Below are 20,193 nucleotides of genomic sequence, written 5' to 3'. Positions count from 1 at the left end.
ATTTAAAACCATCCAGGACAACACAACAGAAGGAGAACAACACATGTCCCCTGTGGTCCTCTTGTTCAGGCTGGCAGGTAAAGGCTTACCGATAACATCAACTACATGACAATACAATGGCTGCGTTTACACAGGCAGACCAATTCAGATGTTTTGTCCAAATGATTGGCAAAAGAGCTGATCTGATTGTTCCAACTTAGTGAAACATATCAGAATTGGGCTGCCGGTGTAAAGGCAGTAATCAATCCGGGCTTTACCGTTGAAACGGTGCTGTTCAAGACCAGTTGGTTGTTTCTCCTCCTCCTCATCGGCGTGTTCTCTTTAGGCTCCACCCACACAGTTATCATTGGCTGCTGGACCACGTACAGGCTACGCCCACTCACCTTTATTCTACGCCCACCCCTGGGAAAACATTCATTTATTAAGATATATCACACTATCTGGTTTATATTGAATTATTATTCACATACCTGCAGGTTATCTGGTCGAGACTGACCTGCAGGTTATCTGGTCGAGACTGACCTGCAGGTTATCTGGTCGAGACTGACCTGCAGGTTATCTGGTCGAGACTGACCTGCAGGTTATCTGGTCGAGACTGACCTGCAGGTTATCTGGTCGAGACTGACCTGCAGGTTATCTGTTGCCCATCTACTGCCCTATTCCCCATCTACTGCCCCATCTACTGCCCTATTCCCCATCTACTGCCGCGTTCCCCATCTACTGCCCCATCTACTGCCCTATTCCCCATCTACTGCCCTATTCCACAATTACTGCCCTATTCTCCATCTACTGCCCTATTCACTGCCCCATCTACTGCCCCATTCCTCATCTACTGCCCCATTCCCCATCTACTGCCCCATTCCCCATCTACTGCCCTATTCTCCATCTACTTCTCCATCTACTGCCCTATTCACTGCCCCATCTACTGCCCCATTCCTCATCTACTGCCCCATTCCTCATCTACTGCCCCATTCCTCATCTACTGCCCCATTCCCCATCTACTGCCCCATTCCCCATCTACTGCCATATGCCCCATATACTGCCCCATTCCCCATCTACTGCCCCATTCCCCATCTACTGCCCCATTCACCATGTACTGCCCCATTCCCCATCTCCTGCCATATCTACTGCCTCATTCCCCATCTACTGCCCCATTCCCCATCTACTGCCCCATTCCCCATCTACTGCCATATCTACTGCCCTACTCCCCATCAACTGCCCCAGCTACTGCCCTATTCCCATCTACCGCCCCTTTCCCCATCTACCACCCCATCTACTGCCCTGTTCCCCATCTACTGCCCTGTTCCCCATCTACTGCCCCGTTCCCCATCTACTGCCCCGTTCCCCATCTACTGCCCCATCTACTGCCCTATGCCCCATCTACTGCCCCATTCCCCATCTACTGCCACATCTACTGCCCTATGCCCCATCTACTGCCCCATTCGCCATCTACTGCCCCATTCCCCATCTACAGCCATATTCCCCATCTACAGCCCTATTCCCCATCTACTGCCCTATTCCCCATCTATTGCCCCATTACCCATCTACTGCCCCATTACCCATCTACTGCCCCATTACCCATCTACTGCCCCATCTACTGCCCTATTCCTCATCTACTACCCCATCTACTGCCCTATTCCCCATCTACTGCCCCATCTACTGCCCCATGCCCCATCTACTGCCCTATCAATTGCCCTTTTCCCCATCTACTGCCCCATTCCCCATCTACTGTCATATATATTGCCCTATTCCCAATATACAGCCCTATTCCCCATCTACTGCCCCATTTCCCATCTACTGCCCTATTCCCCATCTACTGCCCTATTCCCCATCTACTGCCCCATTCGCCATATACTGCCCTATTATTCATCTACAGCCCTGTTCCCCATCTACAGCCCTATTCCCCATCTACTGCCATATCTACTGCCCCATTCCCCATCTACTTCCCTATTCCCCATCTACTTCCCTATTCCCCATCTACTGCCATATCTACTGCCCTATTCCCCATCTACTTCCCTATTCCCCATCTACTTCCCTATTCCCCATCTACTGCCCTATTCCCCATCTACTTCCCTATTCCCCATCAACTTCCCTATTCCCCATCTACTGCCCTATCCCTAATATACTGCCCTATTCCCCATCTACAGCCCTATCCCCCATCTACTGCCCTATCCCCCATCTACTACCCTATTCCCCATCTACTGCCCTGTCCCCCATCTACAGCCCTGTCCCCCATCTACAGCCCTATCCCCCATCTACAGCCCTACCCCCCATCTACAGCCCTATTCCCCATCTACTGCCCTATCCCCCATCTACAGCCCTATCCCCCATCTACAGCCCTATCCCCCATCTACAGCTCTATTCCCCCATCTACAGCCCTATCCCCCATCTACTGCCGTATTCCCCCATCTACAGCCCTATCCCCCATCTACTGCCCTATCCCCCATCTACTGCCCTATCCCCCATCTACAGCCCTATCCCCCATCTACTGCCCTATCCCCCATCTACTGCCCTATTCCCCATCTACAGCCCTATCCCCCATCTACTGCCGTATTCCCCCATCTACTGCCATATTCCCCATCTACAGCCCTATCCCCCATCTACTGCCCTATTCCCCATCTACTGCCGTATTCCCCCATCTACTGCCCTATTCCCCATCTACTGCCCTATTCCCCATCTACAGCCCTATCCCCCATCTACTGCACTATTCCCCATCTAAAGCCCTATCCCCCATCTACAGCCCTATCCCCCATCTACTGCCCTATCCCCCATCTACAGCCCTATCCCCCATCTACTACCCTATTCCCCATCTACTGCCCCATCTACTACCCTATTCCTCATCTACTGCCCTATCCCCCATCTACTGCCTTATCCCCCATCTACTGCCCTATTCCCCATCTACTGCCCTATTCCCCATCTACAGCCCTATCCCCCATCTACTGCCCTATTCCCCATATACAGCCCTATTCCCCATCTACAGCCCTATCCCCCATCTACAGCCCTATCCCCCATCTACTGCCCTATCCCCCATCTACTGCCCTATCCCCCATCTACTGCCCTATCCCCCATCTACAGCCCTATCCCCCATCTACTGCCCTGTCCCCCATCTACAGCCCTATTTCCCATCTACAGCCCTATCCCCCATCTACAGCCCTATCCCCCATCTACAGCCCTATTCCCCATCTACTGCCCTATCCCCCATCTACTGCCCTATCCCCCATCTACAGCCCTATTCCCCCATCTACAGCCCTATCCCCCATATACTGCAGTATTCCCCCATCTACTGCCGTATTCCCCCATCTACAGCCCTATCCCCCATCTACAGCCCTATCCCCCATCTACTGCCCTATCCCCCATCTACAGCCCTATCCCCCATCTACAGCCCTATCCCCCATCTACTGCCCTATCCAACATCTACTGCCCTATTCCCCATCTACAGCCCTATCCCCCCATCTACTGCCCTATTCCCCATCTACTACCCTATTCCCCATCTACAGCCCTATCCCCCATCTACTGCCCTATCCCCCATCTACAGCCCTATCCCCCATCTACAGCCCTATCCCCCATCTACTACCCTATTCCCCATCTACTGCCCTATTCCCCATCTACTGCCCTATCCCCCATCTACTGCCCTATCCCCCATCTACTGCCCTATTCCCCATCTACAGTCCTATCCCCCATCTACTGCCCTATTCCCCATCTACAGCTCTATTCCCCATCTACAGCCCTATTCCCCATCTACTGCCCTATTCCCCATCTACAGCCCTATCCCCCATCTACAGCCCTATTCCCCATCTACTGCCCTATCCCCCATCTACTGTCCTATCCCCCATCTACTGCCCTATCCCCCATCTACTGCCCTATCCCCCATCTACTGCCCTATCCCCCATCTACTGCCCTGTCCCCCATCTACAGCCCTATCCCCCATCTACTGCCCTATTCCCCATCTACTGCCCTATCCCCCATCTACTGCCCTATTACCCATCTACTGCCCTATCCCTCATCTACAGCCCTATTCCCCATCTACTGCCCTATTCCCCATCTACTGCCCTATCCCCATCTACAGCCCTATCCCCCATCTACTACCCCATCTACTGCCCTATCCCCCATCTACTGCCCTATTCCCCATCTACAGCCCTATCCCCCATCTACTGCCATATTCCCCATCTACAGCCCTATCCCCCATCTACAGCCCTATCCCTCATCTACTGCCCTATCCCCCATCTACAGCCCTATCCCCCATCTACAGCCCTATCCCCCATCTACAGCCCTATCCCCCATCTACAGCCCTATCCCCCATCTACTGCCGTATTCCCCCATCTACAGCCCTATCCCCCATCTACAGCCCTATCCCTCATCTACTGCCCTATTCCCCATCTACAGCCCTATTCCCCATCTACAGCCCTATCCCTCATCTACTGCCCTATCCCCCATCTACAGCCCTATCCCCCATCTACTGCCGTATTCCCCATCTACAGCCCTATCCCCCATCTACAGCCCTATCCCTCATCTACTGCCCTATTCCCCATCTACAGCCCTATCCCCCATCTACAGCCCTATCCCTCATCTACTGCCCTATCCCCCATCTACAGCCCTATCCCCCATCTACAGCCCTACCCCACCATCTACAGCCCTATCCCCCATCTACAGCCCTATCCCCCATCTACTGCCCTATCCCCCATCTACTGCCCTATTCCCCATCTACTGCCCCATCTACTACCCTATTCCCCATCTACTGCCCTATTCCCCATCTACTGCCCCATCTACAGCCCTATTCCCCATCTACTGCCCTATTCCTCATCTACTGCCCCATCTACAGCCCTATTCCCCATCTACTGCCCTATTTCCCATCTACTGCCCGATTCCCCATCTACTGCCCTATCCCCCATCTACTGCCCTATCCCCCATCTACTGCCCTATTCCCCATCTACTACCCTATTCCCCATCTACTGCCCCATCTACTACCCTATTCCCCATCTACTGCCCTATTCCCCATCTACTGCCCCATCTACTACCCTATTCCCCATCTACTGCCCTATTCCCCATCTACTGCCCTATTCCCCATCTACTGCCCAATCTACAGCCCTAATCCCCATCTACTGCCCTATTCCCCATCTACTGCCCTATTCCCCATATACTGCCCCATCTACTACCCTATTCCCCATCTACTGCCCTATTCCCCATCTACTGCCCCATCTACTGCCCTATTCCCCATCTACTGCCCTATTCCTCATCTACTACCCCATCTACTACCCTATTCCCTATCTAGTGCACTACTTTTGACCAGCGTCTATAGAGCACTATATAGGGAATAGGGAACACTATATAGGGAACAGGGGACACAATATAGGGAATAGGGAACACTATATAGGGAATAGGGAACACTATATGGGGAATAGGGAACACTATATAGGGAATAGGGAACACTATATAAGGGATAGGGAACACTATATGGGGAATAGGGCACACTATATGGGGAATAGGGAACACTATATGGGGAATAGGGAACACTATATGGGGAATAGGGAACACTATATGGGGAATAGGGAACACTATATGGGGAATAGGGAACACTATATGGGGAATAGGGAACACTATATGGGGAATAGGGAACACTATATGGGGAATAGGGAACACTATATGGGGAATAGGGAACACTATATGGGGAATAGGGAACACTATATAGGGGATAGGGAACACTATATGGGGAATAGGGAACACTATATAGGGGATAGGGAACACTATATAGGGGATAGGGAACACTATATAGGGAATAGGGAACACTATATAGGGAATAGGGAACACTATATGGGGAATAGGGAACACTATATGGGGAATAGGGAACACTATATAGGGAATAGGGAACACTATATAGGGAATAGGGGACACTATATGGGGAATAGGGAACACTATATAGGGAATAGGGTGCCATTTGGGACAGTCAGTGTTCCTCACTCGTAGAAGCTCTCAGCAGGGAAGGCCTTGGTGATGACGGGGTCCTCCATGTAGTGAAACACCTGACCAGGTACGCTCCTCTCTGCCTTCCCAAACAACACCCTCACTGTCAGCTCTGCTGTCTGGTTACTGGGGCTGGTCCTGCATACCAGGTGAGTCCCATTCACCTCCTCAACACTGGGGAAGAGAGGAGGAGAGAAGAGAGTTATTTACTATGGTGTCTGTCTGGTTACTGGGGCCTGCATTATTGTGTACACTGTGTACACTGTAGCAAGGTTATTGTGTGTGTGTGTGTGAAGGGTGGGTGGAGACAGACAGAGCGCCAGACAGACAGACAGAGCGCCAGACAGAGTGCCAGACAGACAGACAGAGCGCCAGACAGACAGACAGACAGAGCGAGACAGACAGAGCGAGACAGACAGACAGAACGAGACAGACAGAACGAGACAGAGCGAGACAGAGCGAGACAGACAGACAGAGCGAGACAGAGCGAGACAGAGCGAGACAGAGCGAGACAGAGCGAGACAGAGCGAGACAGACAGACAGAGCGAGACAGACAGACAGAGCGAGACAGACAGACAGAGCGAGACAGACAGACAGAGCGAGACAGACAGACAGAGCGAGACAGACAGACAGACAGACAGAGCGAGACAGACAGACAGACAGAGCGAGACAGACAGACAGAGCGAGACAGACAGACAGACAGAGCGAGACAGAGCGAGACAGACAGAGCGAGACAGAGCGAGACAGACAGAGCGAGACAGAGCGAGACAGACAGACAGAGCGAGACAGACAGAGCGAGACAGACAGACAGACAGAGCGAGACAGAGCGAGACAGACAGAGCGAGACAGAGCGAGACAGAGCGAGACAGACAGAGCGAGACAGACAGACAGAGCGAGACAGACAGAGCGAGACAGAGCGAGACAGACAGACAGAGCGAGACAGACAGACAGAGCGAGACAGACAGAGCGAGACAGAGCGAGATAGACAGACAGAGCGAGACAGACAGACAGAACGAGACAGACAGAGCGAGACAGACAGACAGAACGAGACAGACAGAACGAGACAGACAGAGCGAGACAGACAGACAGACAGAGCGAGACAGACAGAACGAGACAGACAGAACGAGACAGACAGAGCGAGACAGACAGACAGAACGAGACAGACAGAACGAGACAGACAGAGCGAGACAGACAGAACGAGACAGACAGAGCGAGACAGACAGAGCGAGACAGACAGAGCGAGACAGAGACAGCTAAAGCAGTTATTGCAGCAGGGCTTACATGTAGCAGGGTTGCTGTCCTACGTATGCAGTCAGATCCTTCCTCTGTCCAGTTAGTAACCGAGTCCCCTGGACTGTCAGGCTGGTCCCTCCTGAAACAGGGCCCTTATCAGGGACCACACCAGTCAACTGGGGGTCCTACACAGAGGGAGACATGTTTATACTGTAGTATCTAACCATAACTGTAGATCTGGACTGTCAGGCTGGTCCCTCCTGAAACAGGGCCCTTATCAGGGACCACACCAGTCAACTGGGGGTCCTACACAGAGGGAGACATGTTTATACTGTAGTATCTAACCAGGGACTACACCAGTCCACTGTTTAATAGTCACATGTATAGGGTCGCAGGTATGATTTCAGGGTACAGTGAAAATCTTAGGCTTCGAGCTCCAACATACATGACTAAGTTAAATAAAATAATGACAATGGTAGCTGGTAGGTAGTGGCTATTCAGCAGCCTGGTGGTCTGAGGGTAGAAAATATGGGCCAGTCTCTATGGGCCAGTCTCTATGGGCCGGTCTCTATGGGCCGGTCTCTATGGGCCGGTCGCTGTGGGCCGGTCTCTGTGGGCCGGTCTCTGTGGGCCGGTCTCTGTGGGCCGGTCTCTATGGGCCAGTCTCTATGGGCCAGTCTCTATGGGCCAGTCTCTATGGGCCAGTCTCTGTGGGCCAGTCTCTGTGGGCCAGTCTCTGTGGGCCAGTCTCTGTGGGCCAGTCTCTATGGGCCAGTCTCTATGGGCCAGTCTCTGTGGGCCAGTCTCTGTGGGCCAGTCTCTGTGGGCCAGTCTCTGTGGGCCAGTCGCTGTGGGCCAGTCGCTGTGGGCCAGTCGCTGTGGGCCAGTCTCTGTGGGCCAGTCTCTGTGGGCCAGTCTCTATGGGCCAGTCTCTATGGGCCAGTCTCTATGGGCCAGTCTCTGTGGGCCAGTCTCTGTGGGCCAGTCTCTGTGGGCCAGTCTCTGTGGGCCAGTCTCTATGGGCCAGTCGCTATGGGCCAGTCGCTATGGGCCAGTCGCTGTGGGCCAGTCTCTATGGGCCAGTCTCTGTGGGCCAGTCTCTGTGGGCCAGTCTCTATGGGCCAGTCTCTATGGGCCAGTCTCTATGGGCCGGTCTCTGTGGGCCAGTCTCTATGCGCCGGTCTCTATGGGCCAGTCTCTATGGGCCAGTCTCTATGGGCCAGTCTCTGTGGGCCAGTCTCTGTGGGCCAGTCTCTATGGGCCAGTCTCTATGGGCCAGTCTCTATGGGCCAGTCTCTATGGGCCAGTCTCTGTGGGCCAGTCTCTGTGGGCCAGTCTCTGTGGGCCAGTCTCTGTGGGCCAGTCTCTATGGGCCAGTCTCTGTGGGCCAGTCTCTATGGGCCAGTCTCTATGGGCCAGTCTCTATGGGCCAGTCTCTGTGGGCCAGTCTCTGTGGGCCAGTCTCTGTGGGCCAGTCTCTGTGGGCCAGTCTCTATGGGCCAGTCTCTATGGGCCAGTCTCTGTGGGCCAGTCTCTATGGGCCAGTCTCTGTGGGCCAGTCTCTATGGGCCAGTCTCTATGGGCCAGTCTCTATGGGCCAGTCTCTGTGGGCCAGTCTCTATGGGCCAGTCTCTATGGGCCAGTCTCTATGTGCCAGTCTCTATGGGCCAGTCTCTATGGGCCAGTCTTTGCCATGATGCTCCAGTACTGCCCGCGTCGGAACGATTGAAGCAGGAAGAACAGGGCGTGGCTTGGGTGGTTGGTTTGGGTTTCTGTTGAACTTCTTGGCCTTCCTGCAACACCTGGTGGTGTAGGTGTCCTGTAGGGCAGGCGGTGAGCAACCAATGGTGCGTTCAGCTGCACGAATCACTCTCTGACGAGCCTTGCGGCGCGCGCGGCGGTGGATTTGCCGTCTGTTAGCACTTGGTGGTCTATAGCAGCTTCCACTTGGTGGTCTATAGCAGCTTCCACTTGGTGGTCTATAGCAGCTTCCACTTGGTCTATAGCAGCTTCCACTTGGTGGTCTATAGCAGCTTCCACTTGGTGGTCTATAGCAGCTTCCACTTGGTGGTCTATAGCAGCTTCCACTTGGTGGTCTATAGCAGCTTCCACTTGGTGGTCTATAGCAGCTTCCCACCGGAATGGGCTTGAGGTGAGGCAGATGAACCTGTAGCCATATTACTTCAACAGTATTTAACATCAGATCGTCTCTAAGCTCTACAGGAATGTGTTTCAGAATATAAAAATAGCAACACCTCCACCATTTGGATTCCTGTCTCTTCTGTAGATGTTATAACCTTGTATTGCTACCACTCTATCAAAAGGTATTATCTGAGTTTCAGAGTTTGTCAGAATATGAATGCCATCTGTTAGTAGCAAGTTATTAATTTCATGAACCTTGTTTCTTAAGCTACATCTGGTGGGCTATTTTTAACACTGGGATGATTGATTGTTGTTATTCATTTACTGGGAAGCTTAGCAGAGCTCATGTTATTTACATTGGAGCTGATAGTGCAGGGTGACTTGCACACAGTGGACTTCCTACTAGGGTACACCACCTTAGTGCTGACAGTATAACTCTGGTTCATAGACACGTGGTTACTGTATACAAAAGCTGTAGGATCAACAGAGACATTCAGGGCAGTTAAAGGGACATACTGTAAATTAAGTTACTACCATTGTCTCTCCCAACGCCCCTGGTATAATGTACATTTGCTGAAGAATTTGACAACTCAGCGACACAATGGTAGGGATTAACTGAGCTGGTCTTGGGTCACTGATAAGTCATTGTCTCAATGGTAGGGATTCACTAAGCTGGTCTTGGGTCACTGATAAGTCATTGTCTCAATGGTAGGGATTCACTGAGCTGGTCTTGGGTCACTGATAAGTCATTGTCTCAACACAGCCTTGAAATGCGAGGACAGAGTCCAGGAGCCAAGACGATTTGGATGGACTCAGTCATTCCTGTAGAGCATCTTCTGTTTCCAGAAGGTGTCGAAGTCATCTATACAAGTGATTCCAACAGAGCTACAGTAATCTTTTAGCCAGGTGTGTAATGCCATAAGACTAATGAACAGCTAATCAAATGGCTACCCAGAATGAATCTCGCCTTTTTTTTAAATGTTGCTGCTACTCGCTTTTTATTATCTATGCATAGTCACTTTACCCCTTCCTACATGTATATATCACCTCCATTAACTCGACTAACCGGTACCCCCGCACATTGACTCTGTACCGGTACCCCCTGTGTATATATATAGCCTCGTTATTGTTATTTTATTGTGTTACTTCTTTAAAAATGTTAGTTTATTTCGTAAATATTTTCTTAACTCTTATTTTTCTTTAAACTGCATTGTTGGTTAAGGGCTTGTAAGTAAGCATTTTCACAATAATGAAACACATGTGGACTCAAATGACATTAATAGGGTTGGCTCGATCCTTCAAGGCTTTAAAAATGTGTATAATAAAATGTGGATCATCCTTAGAGGCTTTAAACGTGTTGTTATATAATACGATTTGTATAATAAAATTAGATTTGAGTAGCCTGATGAATCTTTCGCAGCCCAACGATGGTACCGGGCCTGTAATAATCGGCAACACTTTTTGAAATCTTTCAGAGCTAGAATCAGTTCTTTAAAATCAAATTTTCATCCGTTTCAAGCTAACCCTCCTAACGTCCTTTGACCCCGGGGGGACTACGACAGTGCCAGCTCCAGACATCTGTGGTAAAACGGTAGGAAGCAGCCTGTCATGTACTCGCGCTCCAGGATAGCACACAGTTTTAGCCCCGTGAAGTGAGTGTGTGTGTTACATACCTGGTAGGTGAATGTCTGCAGAGACTGTCCTGGTTCTGAGTCTCTCACGGTAACAATGACTGGTCCCTCCGTCTCCTGTTTACTGGGCTGGAGCTCACACACTATCCTGGAACACACACACACACGACCAGACAATTAACGTACACTACACACACGACCAGGAAATTAGCAATTAACACACAGGAAAAACAAATACTTGTAACACACACACACAGAGCTGACCTTAAGCCTTGTAGTCTGAAGCCTTGTTCACGTGTCTGAGCGGTCAAATCTGATTCCTGGCCATGCGCCTTGTGTCTGAGTGGTCAAATCTGATTCCTGGCCATGCGCCTTGTGTCTGAACGGTCAAATCTGATTCCTGGCCATGCGCCTTGTATCTGAACGGTCAAATCTGATTCCTGGCCATGCGCCTTGTATCAGAACGGTCAAATCTGATTCCTGGCCATGCGCCTTGTGTCAGAACGGTCAAATCTGATATTTGCCCTCAAGTGGTTTTTAGACTGTTATTTGACATATCTTATTGCTTGTTAGCTGCTCTGTTGACAGTTTGACAAGAACATGTGGTAGCTTGTTAATTGTTTCCAAACAAATGAGTGAATGTGTTAAAATCTAAACAGCTAGCTAGCTAGCTATTCGACTGTTGTGGCTGGCTAGCTAGTCGACTGTTGTGTCTAGCTGGCTAGTCGACTGTTGTGTCTAGCTGGCTAGTCGACTGTTGTGGCTAGCTGGCTAGTCGACTGTTGTGGCTAGCTGGCTAGTCGACTGTTGTGGCTAGCTGGCTAGTGGACTGTTGTGGCTAGCTGGCTAGTGGACTGTTGTAGCTAGCTGGCTAGTCGACTGTTGTGGCTAGCTGGCTAGTGGACTGTTGTAGCTAGCTGGCTAGTCGACTGTTGTGGCTAGCTGGCTAGTCGACTTGTTTTGAAATTTGGATCATCTTATATCCTTTGAGGCTTTAAAAGTGTTCTGACACTACGGTTTTTAACGTTCAATTACTCGTTTATGTGAAAAGTGACGACGTCGGGAAGAACAGCTAAATAGAGCCTCAGCTTGACAGACACAGACAGACAGAGTGTAATTACCTGGTAGAGATGAGGTATCCATGGGACTGAGGCAGGCAGCTGACCCCAGCTACAGTCACTCCTCCCTGGATGTCCTGGTACTGCATCCCCAGGTTGGACCCACGGATGGTGATCAGAACACCTCCCTCAACCGGACCACTCACTGGCTGGATCTGACAGGACAGGACAGAACAGGTGAGGACAGAACAGGTGAGGACAGAACAGGAGAGGACAGAACAGGAGAGGACAGAACAGGAGAGGACAGAACAGGAGAGGACAGAACAGGAGAGGACAGAACAGGTGAGGACAGGAGAGGACAGAACAGGAGAGGACAGGACAGGTGAGGACAGAACAGGTGAGGACAGAACAGGAGAGGACAGAACAGGAGAGGACAGAACAGGAGAGGACAGAACAGGAGAGGACAGAACAGGAGAGGACAGAACAGGAGAGGACAGAACAGGTGAGGACAGGAGAGGACAGAACAGGAGAGGACAGAACAGGAGAGGACAGAACAGGAGAGGACAGAACAGGAGAGGACAGAACAGGTGAGGACAGGAGAGGACAGAACAGGAGAGGACAGAACAGGAGAGGACAGAACAGGAGAGGACAGAACAGGAGAGGACAGAACAGGAGAGGACAGAACAGGAGAGGACAGAACAGGAGAGGACAGAACAGGAGAGGACAGAACAGGTGAGGACAGAACAGGTGAGGACAGAACAGGAGAGGACAGAACAGGAGAGGACAGAACAGGAGAGGACAGAACAGGAGAGGACAGAACAGGAGAGGACAGAACAGGTGAGGACAGGAGAGGACAGAACAGGAGAGGACAGGACAGGTGAGGACAGAACAGGTGAGGACAGAACAGGAGAGGACAGAACAGGAGAGGACAGAACAGGAGAGGACAGAACAGGAGAGGACAGAACAGGAGAGGACAGAACAGGAGAGGACAGAACAGGTGAGGACAGGAGAGGACAGAACAGGAGAGGACAGAACAGGAGAGGACAGAACAGGAGAGGACAGAACAGGAGAGGACAGAACAGGTGAGGACAGGAGAGGACAGAACAGGAGAGGACAGAACAGGTGAGGACAGAACAGGAGAGGACAGAACAGGACAGAACAGGAGAGGACAGAACAGGAGAGGACAGGACAGGAGAGGATAGAACAGGACAGAACAGGAGAGGACAGAACAGGAGAGGACAGAACAGGAGAGGACAGGACAGGAGAGGAGAGGACAGGAGAGGACAGAACAGGAGAGGACAGAACAGGAGAGGACAGGAGAGGACAGGACAGGAGAGGACAGAACAGGAGAGGACAGAACAGGAGAGGACAGAACAGGAGAGGACAGGACAGGAGAGGACAGAACAGGAGAGGACAGGAGAGGACAGGACAGGACAGAACAGGAGAGGACAGGAGAGGACAGGAGAGGACAGGACAGAACAGGACAGGACAGAACAGGAGAGGACAGAACAGGAGAGGACAGAACAGGAGAGGACAGGAGAGGAGAGGACAGGAGAGGACAGAACAGGAGAGGACAGAACAGGAAAAGGGTTTTACTAATATCCCAAAACAACATGGTATAGGAGTTGAACAAACTTCTGTCTAAACGTTGTTTCTGTATCACTAAAGTCTCCACGTTGTTTCGGTATCACTAAAGTCTCCATGTTGTTTCTGTATCACTAAAGTCTCCACGTTGTTTCTGTATCACTAAAGTCTCCATGTTGTTTCTGTATCACTAAAGTCTCCATGTTGTTTCTGTATCACTAAAGTCTCCATGTTGTTTCTGTATCACTAAAGTCTCCACGTTGTTTCTGTATCACTAAAGTCTCCACGTTGTTTCTGTATCACTAAAGTCTCCATGTTGTTTCTGTATCACTAAAGTCTCCATGTTGTTTCTGTATCACTAAAGTCTCCATGTTGTTTCTGTATCACTAAAGTCTCCACGTTGTTTCTGTATCACTAAAGTCTCCATGTTGTTTCTGTATCACTAAAGTCTCCACGTTGTTTCTGTATCACTAAAGTCTCCATGTTGTTTCTGTATCACTAAAGTCTCCATGTTGTTTCTGTATCACTAAAGTCTCCACGTTGTTTCTGTATCACTAAAGTCTCCATGTTGTTTCTGTATCACTAAAGTCTCCACGTTGTTTCTGTATCACTAAAGTCTCCACGTTGTTTCTGTATCACTAAAGTCTCCACGTTGTTTCTGTATCACTAAAGTCTCCACGTTGTTTCTGTATCACTAAAGTCTCCACGTTGTTTCTGTATCACTAAAGTCTCCACGTTGTTTCTGTATCACTAAAGTCTCCATGTTGTTTCTGTATCACTAAAGTCTCCACGTTGTTTCTGTATCACTAAAGTCTCCATGTTGTTTCTGTATCACTAAAGTCTCCACGTTGTTTCTGTATCACTAAAGTCTCCACGTTGTTTCTGTATCACTAAAGTCTCCATGTTGTTTCTGTATCACTAAAGTCTCCAAGTTGTTTCTGTATCACTAAAGTCTCCACGTTGTTTCTGTATCACTAAAGTCTCCACGTTGTTTCTGTATCACTAAAGTCTCCACGTTGTTTCTGTATCACTAAAGTCTCCACGTTGTTTCTGTATCACTAAAGTCTCCATGTTGTTTCTGTATCACTAAAGTCTCCACGTTGTTTCTGTATCACTAAAGTCTCCATGTTGTTTCTGTATCACTAAAGTCTCCACGTTGTTTCTGTATCACTAAAGTCTCCACGTTGTTTCTGTATCACTAAAGTCTCCATGTTGTTTCTGTATCACTAAAGTCTCCATGTTGAAGATCATATCCACAAAGCATCTCAGATCCTAATGAACCTGATTCCAGAACACCACTTCTTCTCTTTATAAATACAGGCCCTGAATCCCAGGTACAGCACAGTGATGTTCAGAGAGATGTGTGTGTGTACCTGTGTGATCTGAGGCGAGGGACAGGTGTCAGCGGGCCCAGGTGAGCTGGTACAGGAGAGATTGTAGACACAGCCTGGCGTCTCTCCACCACACCAGACACAGCCGTACCCCGAAGACACCCCTCTGCACTGGCTACAGTCAGACTGGCCCACTGAACAGTCATACAGCTGCACTGTGAGACATTACACAACACACCGGTTACCTCCAATGTCAAAAGTATTTTTTAAATTCCACTTTCATTGTACTCCAAGAGTTGACAAATATAACATTTTCTTCATTCTCAAGTGACAGCGGTGAATGGAACACAGGTGAATGGAACACAGGTGAATGGAACACAGGTGAATGGAACACAGGTGAATGGAACACAGGTGAATGGAACACAGGTGAATGGAACACAGGTGAATGGAACACAGGTGAATGGAACACAGGTCAGAATAGAACAGAGACGTCTCACGTCTGAGGTTGGGAGCAGAGTCGATGCGATGGGAACCTCTTTGTAGATAGATGGGAGCAGAGTATTCCAACTGTTTCAAAGGGTACTGGAACTGAGAGGAGAGGGCAGATAGGAGAGGGCAGAGAGGAGAGGGCAGAGAGGAGAGGGCAGAGAGAATGGGCAGAGAGGAGAGGGCAGAGAGAGATGGGCAGAGAGAGATGGGCAGAGAGAGATGGGCAGAGAGAGATGGGCAGAGAGAGATGGGCAGAGAGAGGAGGGCAGAGAGAGGATGGCAGAGAGAGGATGGGCAGAGAGAGATGGGCAGAGAGAGGAGAGGGCAGAGAGAGGAGAGGGCAGAGAGGAGAGGGCAGAGAGAGATGGGCAGAGAGAGGAGAGGGCAGAGAGCAGAGAGGAGAGGGCAGAGAGGAGAGGGCAGAGAGAGGTCATTATTGTTATAACATTGTTATTTATAAAGTCATACTATATTTGTAAAGTCATACTATATTTGTAAAGTCATACTATATTTGTAAAGTCATACTATATTTGTAAAGTATATGTAAGGGATTATGTTTAAATATACGTATGTTTGTTAGTTTTTAAATATACGTATGTTTGTTAGTGTTTAAATATACACTACCAGTCAAAAGTTTTAAAACACCTACTCATTCAAGGGTTTTTCTTTATTTTTACTATTTTCTACATTGTAGAATAATAGTGAAGACATCAAAACTATGAAATAACACATATGGAATCATTTAGTAACCAAAAAAGTGTTAAACAAATCAAATGTTTTATATTTGAGATTCTTCAAAGTAGCCATCCTTTGCCTTGTTGACAGCTTTACACACTCTTGGCATTCTCTCAACCAGCTTAACTTGGAATGCTTTTCCAACAATCTTGAAGGAGTTCCCACATATGCTGAGCACTTGTTGGCTGCTTTTCCTTCACTGTGGTCCGACTCATCCAAAACCATCTCAATTGGGTTGAGGTCGGGTGATTGTGGAGGCCAGGTCATCTGATGCAGCACTCCATCACTCTCCTTCTTGGTCAAATAGCCCTTACACTGTCTGGAGGTGTGTTGGGTCATTGTCCTGTTGAAAAACAAATGATAGTCCCACTAAGCGCAAACCAGATGGGATGGCGTATCGCTGCAGAATGCAGTGGTAGCCAAGCTGGTTAAGTGTGCCTTGAATCCTAAATAAATCACAGACAGTGTCACCAGCAAAGCACCCCCACACCTCCTCCTCCATGCTTCACGGTGGGAACCACACATGCGGAGATCATCCGTTCACCCACACCGCGTCTCAAACACGGCGATTGGAACCAAAAATCTCCAATTTGGACTCTAGACCAAAGGACAGATTTCCACCGGTCTAATGGCCATTGATCGTGTTTCTTGGCCCAAGCAAGTCTCTTCTTATTGGTGTCCTTTAGTAGTGGTTTCTTTGCAGCAATTCGACCATGAAAGCCTGATTCACACAGTCTCCTCTGAACAGTTGATGTTAAGATGTGTCTGTTACTTAAACTCTGTGAAGCATTTATTTGGTCTGCAATTTCTGAGGCTGGTAACTCTAATGAACTTATCCTCTGCAGCTGAGGTAACTCTGGGTCTTCCTTTCCTCTGGCGGTCCTCATGAGAGACAGTTTCATCATAGCGCTTGATGGTTTTTGCGACTGCACTTGAAGAAACTTTCAAAGTTATTGAAATGTTCCGGATTGATTGACCTTCATGTCTTAAAGTAATGATGGACCCGTTTCTCTTTGCTTATTGGAGGTGTTCTTGCCGTAATATGGACTTGGTCTTTTATCAAATAGGGCTATCTTCTGTATACCACCTTGTCACAACACAACTGATTGGCTCAAATGCAATAAGGAGGAAAGAAGTTCCACAAATTAACTTTTAACAAGGCACACCTGTTAATTGAAATGCATTCCGGGTGACTACTTCATGAAGCTGGTTGAGAGAATGCCAAGAGTGTGCATCAAGGCAAAGGGTGGCTATTTGAAGAATCTCAAATATAAAAAATAGTTTAATTTGTTTAACACTTTTTTGATTACTACATGATTCCATATGTGTTATTTCATAGTTTTGATGTCTTCACTATTATTCTATAATGTAGAAAATAGTAAAAATTTGTGTGTGTCAGGGTTTGTGTTTAAACGTGTGTGTGTGTGTCGGGGTTTGTGTTTAAATGTGTGTGTGTGTGTGTGTGTGTGTGTCAGGGTTTGTGTTTAAATACCTGGTGGACAGAGCATGTAAAGGTGGTGACCTTGGTTTCTGGGTCTTTCTTCAGAGTGGCGTTCAGTTTAAACTCCTCCCCCACAACGACCACCACACAGGTATACAGTTCCTCACCCTGAAGATAACAACACACCCGTCTCTGTGTGTCAACGTCTCTGAGTGTCAACGTCTCTGTGTGTCAACGTCTCTGAGTGTCAACGTCTCTGAGTGTCAACGTCTCTGAGTGTCAACGTCTCTGAGTGTCAACGTCTCTGAGTGTCAACGTCTCTGAGTGTCAACGTCTCTGTGTGTCAACGTCTCTGAGTGTCAACGTCTCTGAGTGTCAACGTCTCTGAGTGTCAACGTCTCTGAGTGTCAACGTCTCTGTGTGTCAACGTCTCTGAGTGTCAACATCTCTGTGTGTCAACGTCTCTGAGTGTCAACGTCTCTGAGTGTCAACGTCTCTGAGTGTCAACGTCTCTGAGTGTCAACGTCTCTGAGTGTCAACGTCTCTGAGTGTCAACGTCTCTGAGTGTCAACGTCTCTGTGTGTCAACGTCTCTGAGTGTCAACGTCTCTGAGTGTCAACGTCTCTGAGTGTCAACGTCTCTGAGTGTCAACGTCTCTGAGTGTCAACGTCTCTGAGTGTCAACGTCTCTGTGTGTCAACGTCTCTGTGTGTCAACGTCTCTGTGTGTCAACGTCTCTGTGTGTCAACGTCTCTGTGTCTCAACGTCTCTGTGTGTCAACGTCTCAACGTCTCTGTGTGTCAACGTCTCTGTGTCAACGTCTCTGTGTGTCAACGTCTCTGTGTGTCAACGTCTCTGTGTGTCAACGTCTCTGTGTGTCTCTAAACACAGTACCCTGTATAAACTTAATGTCTGCATTAGTAGTAAAGACCGGACGGTTTCAGTAAACCAGACAGGACAGATTATTCTAAATATTTCATGAATATATTTATTGATCACCTACTTATAAACCCTGAATGTGGTGTTACCGTTTGTCCACATGTACAGTAAAAACATACCTGAAGCACGTCCAGGTTCCTGCCCAGGAGGGTCAGCGGGGACAGGAAGTCCATGGGGACCAGAGGAGAACTCTGTAGAGCCCAGACAAAGGGACAGGAGTCTGGACCCCGCGGCTCCAACTGCTGCTCCTAGTGGTGGCAGCGGGGAATGTTATATTGGAACGGCACAACATGGAGAGAAGGATAGGCTATGTGTAGAAAACAACAGTCAATGTTCAGGCAAAGTGAAGAGAAAACAGTGTGATGTTACTAAGGCCTGGTGGATAGGGTCTGGGTTATCTTACCACAGAGTTATTACTAAGGCCTGGTGGATAGGGTCTGGGTTATCTTACCACAGAGTTGTTACTAAGGCCTGGTGGACAGGGCCTGGGTTATCTTACCACAGAGTTGTTACTAAGGCCTGGTGTACAGGGTCTGGGTTATCTTAACCACAGAGTTGTTACTAAGGCCTGGTGGACAGGGCCTGGGTTATCTTAACCACAGAGTTGTTACTAAGGCCTGGTGGACAGGGTCTGGGTTATCTTACCACAGAGTTGTTACTAAGGCCTGGTGGACAGGGCCTGGGTTATCTTACCACAGAGTTGTTACTAAGGCCTGGTGGACAGGGTCTGGGTTATCTTACCAGTGAGTTGTGTATGGTGTGCTGCTTGGGACAGCTGTTGTTGTTGTGGGTACACAGCCCATCCAGAACACACCAGTTACATGGCCATACACTGCCCACACACGCCATACACCTAAACACAGAGAGACATGTGTATGTTAGACATACTGTATGGGTCTAACATACGGATTTAGATACTGTATGGGTCTAACATATGGATTTAGATACTGTATGGGTCTAACATATGGATTTAGATACTGTATGGGTCTAACATATGGATGTAGATACTGTATGGGTCTAACATATGGATTTAGATACTGTATGGGTCTAACATACGGATTTAGATACTGTATGGGTCTAACATATGGATGTAGATACTGTATGGGTCTAACATACGGATTTAGATACTGTATGGGTCTAACATATTGATTTAGATACTGTATGGGTCTAACATACGGATTTAGATACTGTATGGGTCTAACATATGGATTTAGATACTGTATGGGTCTAACATACGGATTTAGATACTGTATGGGTCTAACATATTGATTTAGATACTGTATGGGTCTAACATATGGATTTAGATACTGTATGGGTCTAACATATTGATTTAGATACTGTATGGGTCTAACATATGGATTTAGATACTGTATGGGTCTAACATATGGATTTAGATACTGTATGGGTCTAACATATGGATTTAGATACTGTATGGGTCTAACATATTGATTTAGATACTGTATGGGTCTAACATACGGATTTAGATACTGTATGGGTCTAACATATTGATTTAGATACTGTATGGGTCTAACATACGGATTTAGATACTGTATGGGTCTAACATACGGATTTAGATACTGTATGGGTCTAACATATGGATTTAGATACTGTATGGGTCTAACATATTGATTTAGATACTGTATGGGTCTAACA

General features: G+C 48.6%; 1 protein-coding gene across 3 annotated transcripts in view; it reads right to left on the bottom strand.

The window, feature by feature from the left end:
* LOC139543158 (plexin-B3-like) overlaps positions 1–20,193 on the bottom strand; it is a 264,643-nt gene that overhangs the window by 115,099 nt on the left and 129,351 nt on the right. For all 3 annotated transcript variants that reach the window (XM_071349397.1, XM_071349399.1, XM_071349398.1), the window contains exons 10-19: positions 19,282–19,393; positions 18,660–18,788; positions 17,654–17,770; positions 15,435–15,525; positions 14,980–15,152; positions 12,086–12,237; positions 11,007–11,112; positions 7,240–7,376; positions 5,956–6,132; positions 258–402 (exon numbers count right to left, since the gene is read on the bottom strand). In XM_071349397.1, the coding sequence (XP_071205498.1) occupies positions 258–402; positions 5,956–6,132; positions 7,240–7,376; positions 11,007–11,112; positions 12,086–12,237; positions 14,980–15,152; positions 15,435–15,525; positions 17,654–17,770; positions 18,660–18,788; positions 19,282–19,393 (1,339 nt within the window). The remainder of the gene's footprint in view (positions 1–257; positions 403–5,955; positions 6,133–7,239; positions 7,377–11,006; positions 11,113–12,085; positions 12,238–14,979; positions 15,153–15,434; positions 15,526–17,653; positions 17,771–18,659; positions 18,789–19,281; positions 19,394–20,193) is intronic.

This window comes from Salvelinus alpinus, chromosome 17 (assembly GCF_045679555.1).
Source record: "Salvelinus alpinus chromosome 17, SLU_Salpinus.1, whole genome shotgun sequence".
Taxonomy (NCBI): Eukaryota; Metazoa; Chordata; class Actinopteri; order Salmoniformes; family Salmonidae; genus Salvelinus; species Salvelinus alpinus.
Note: the sequence above shows the minus strand (reverse complement) of the source record. Positions and strands in the feature narration are given on the sequence as shown.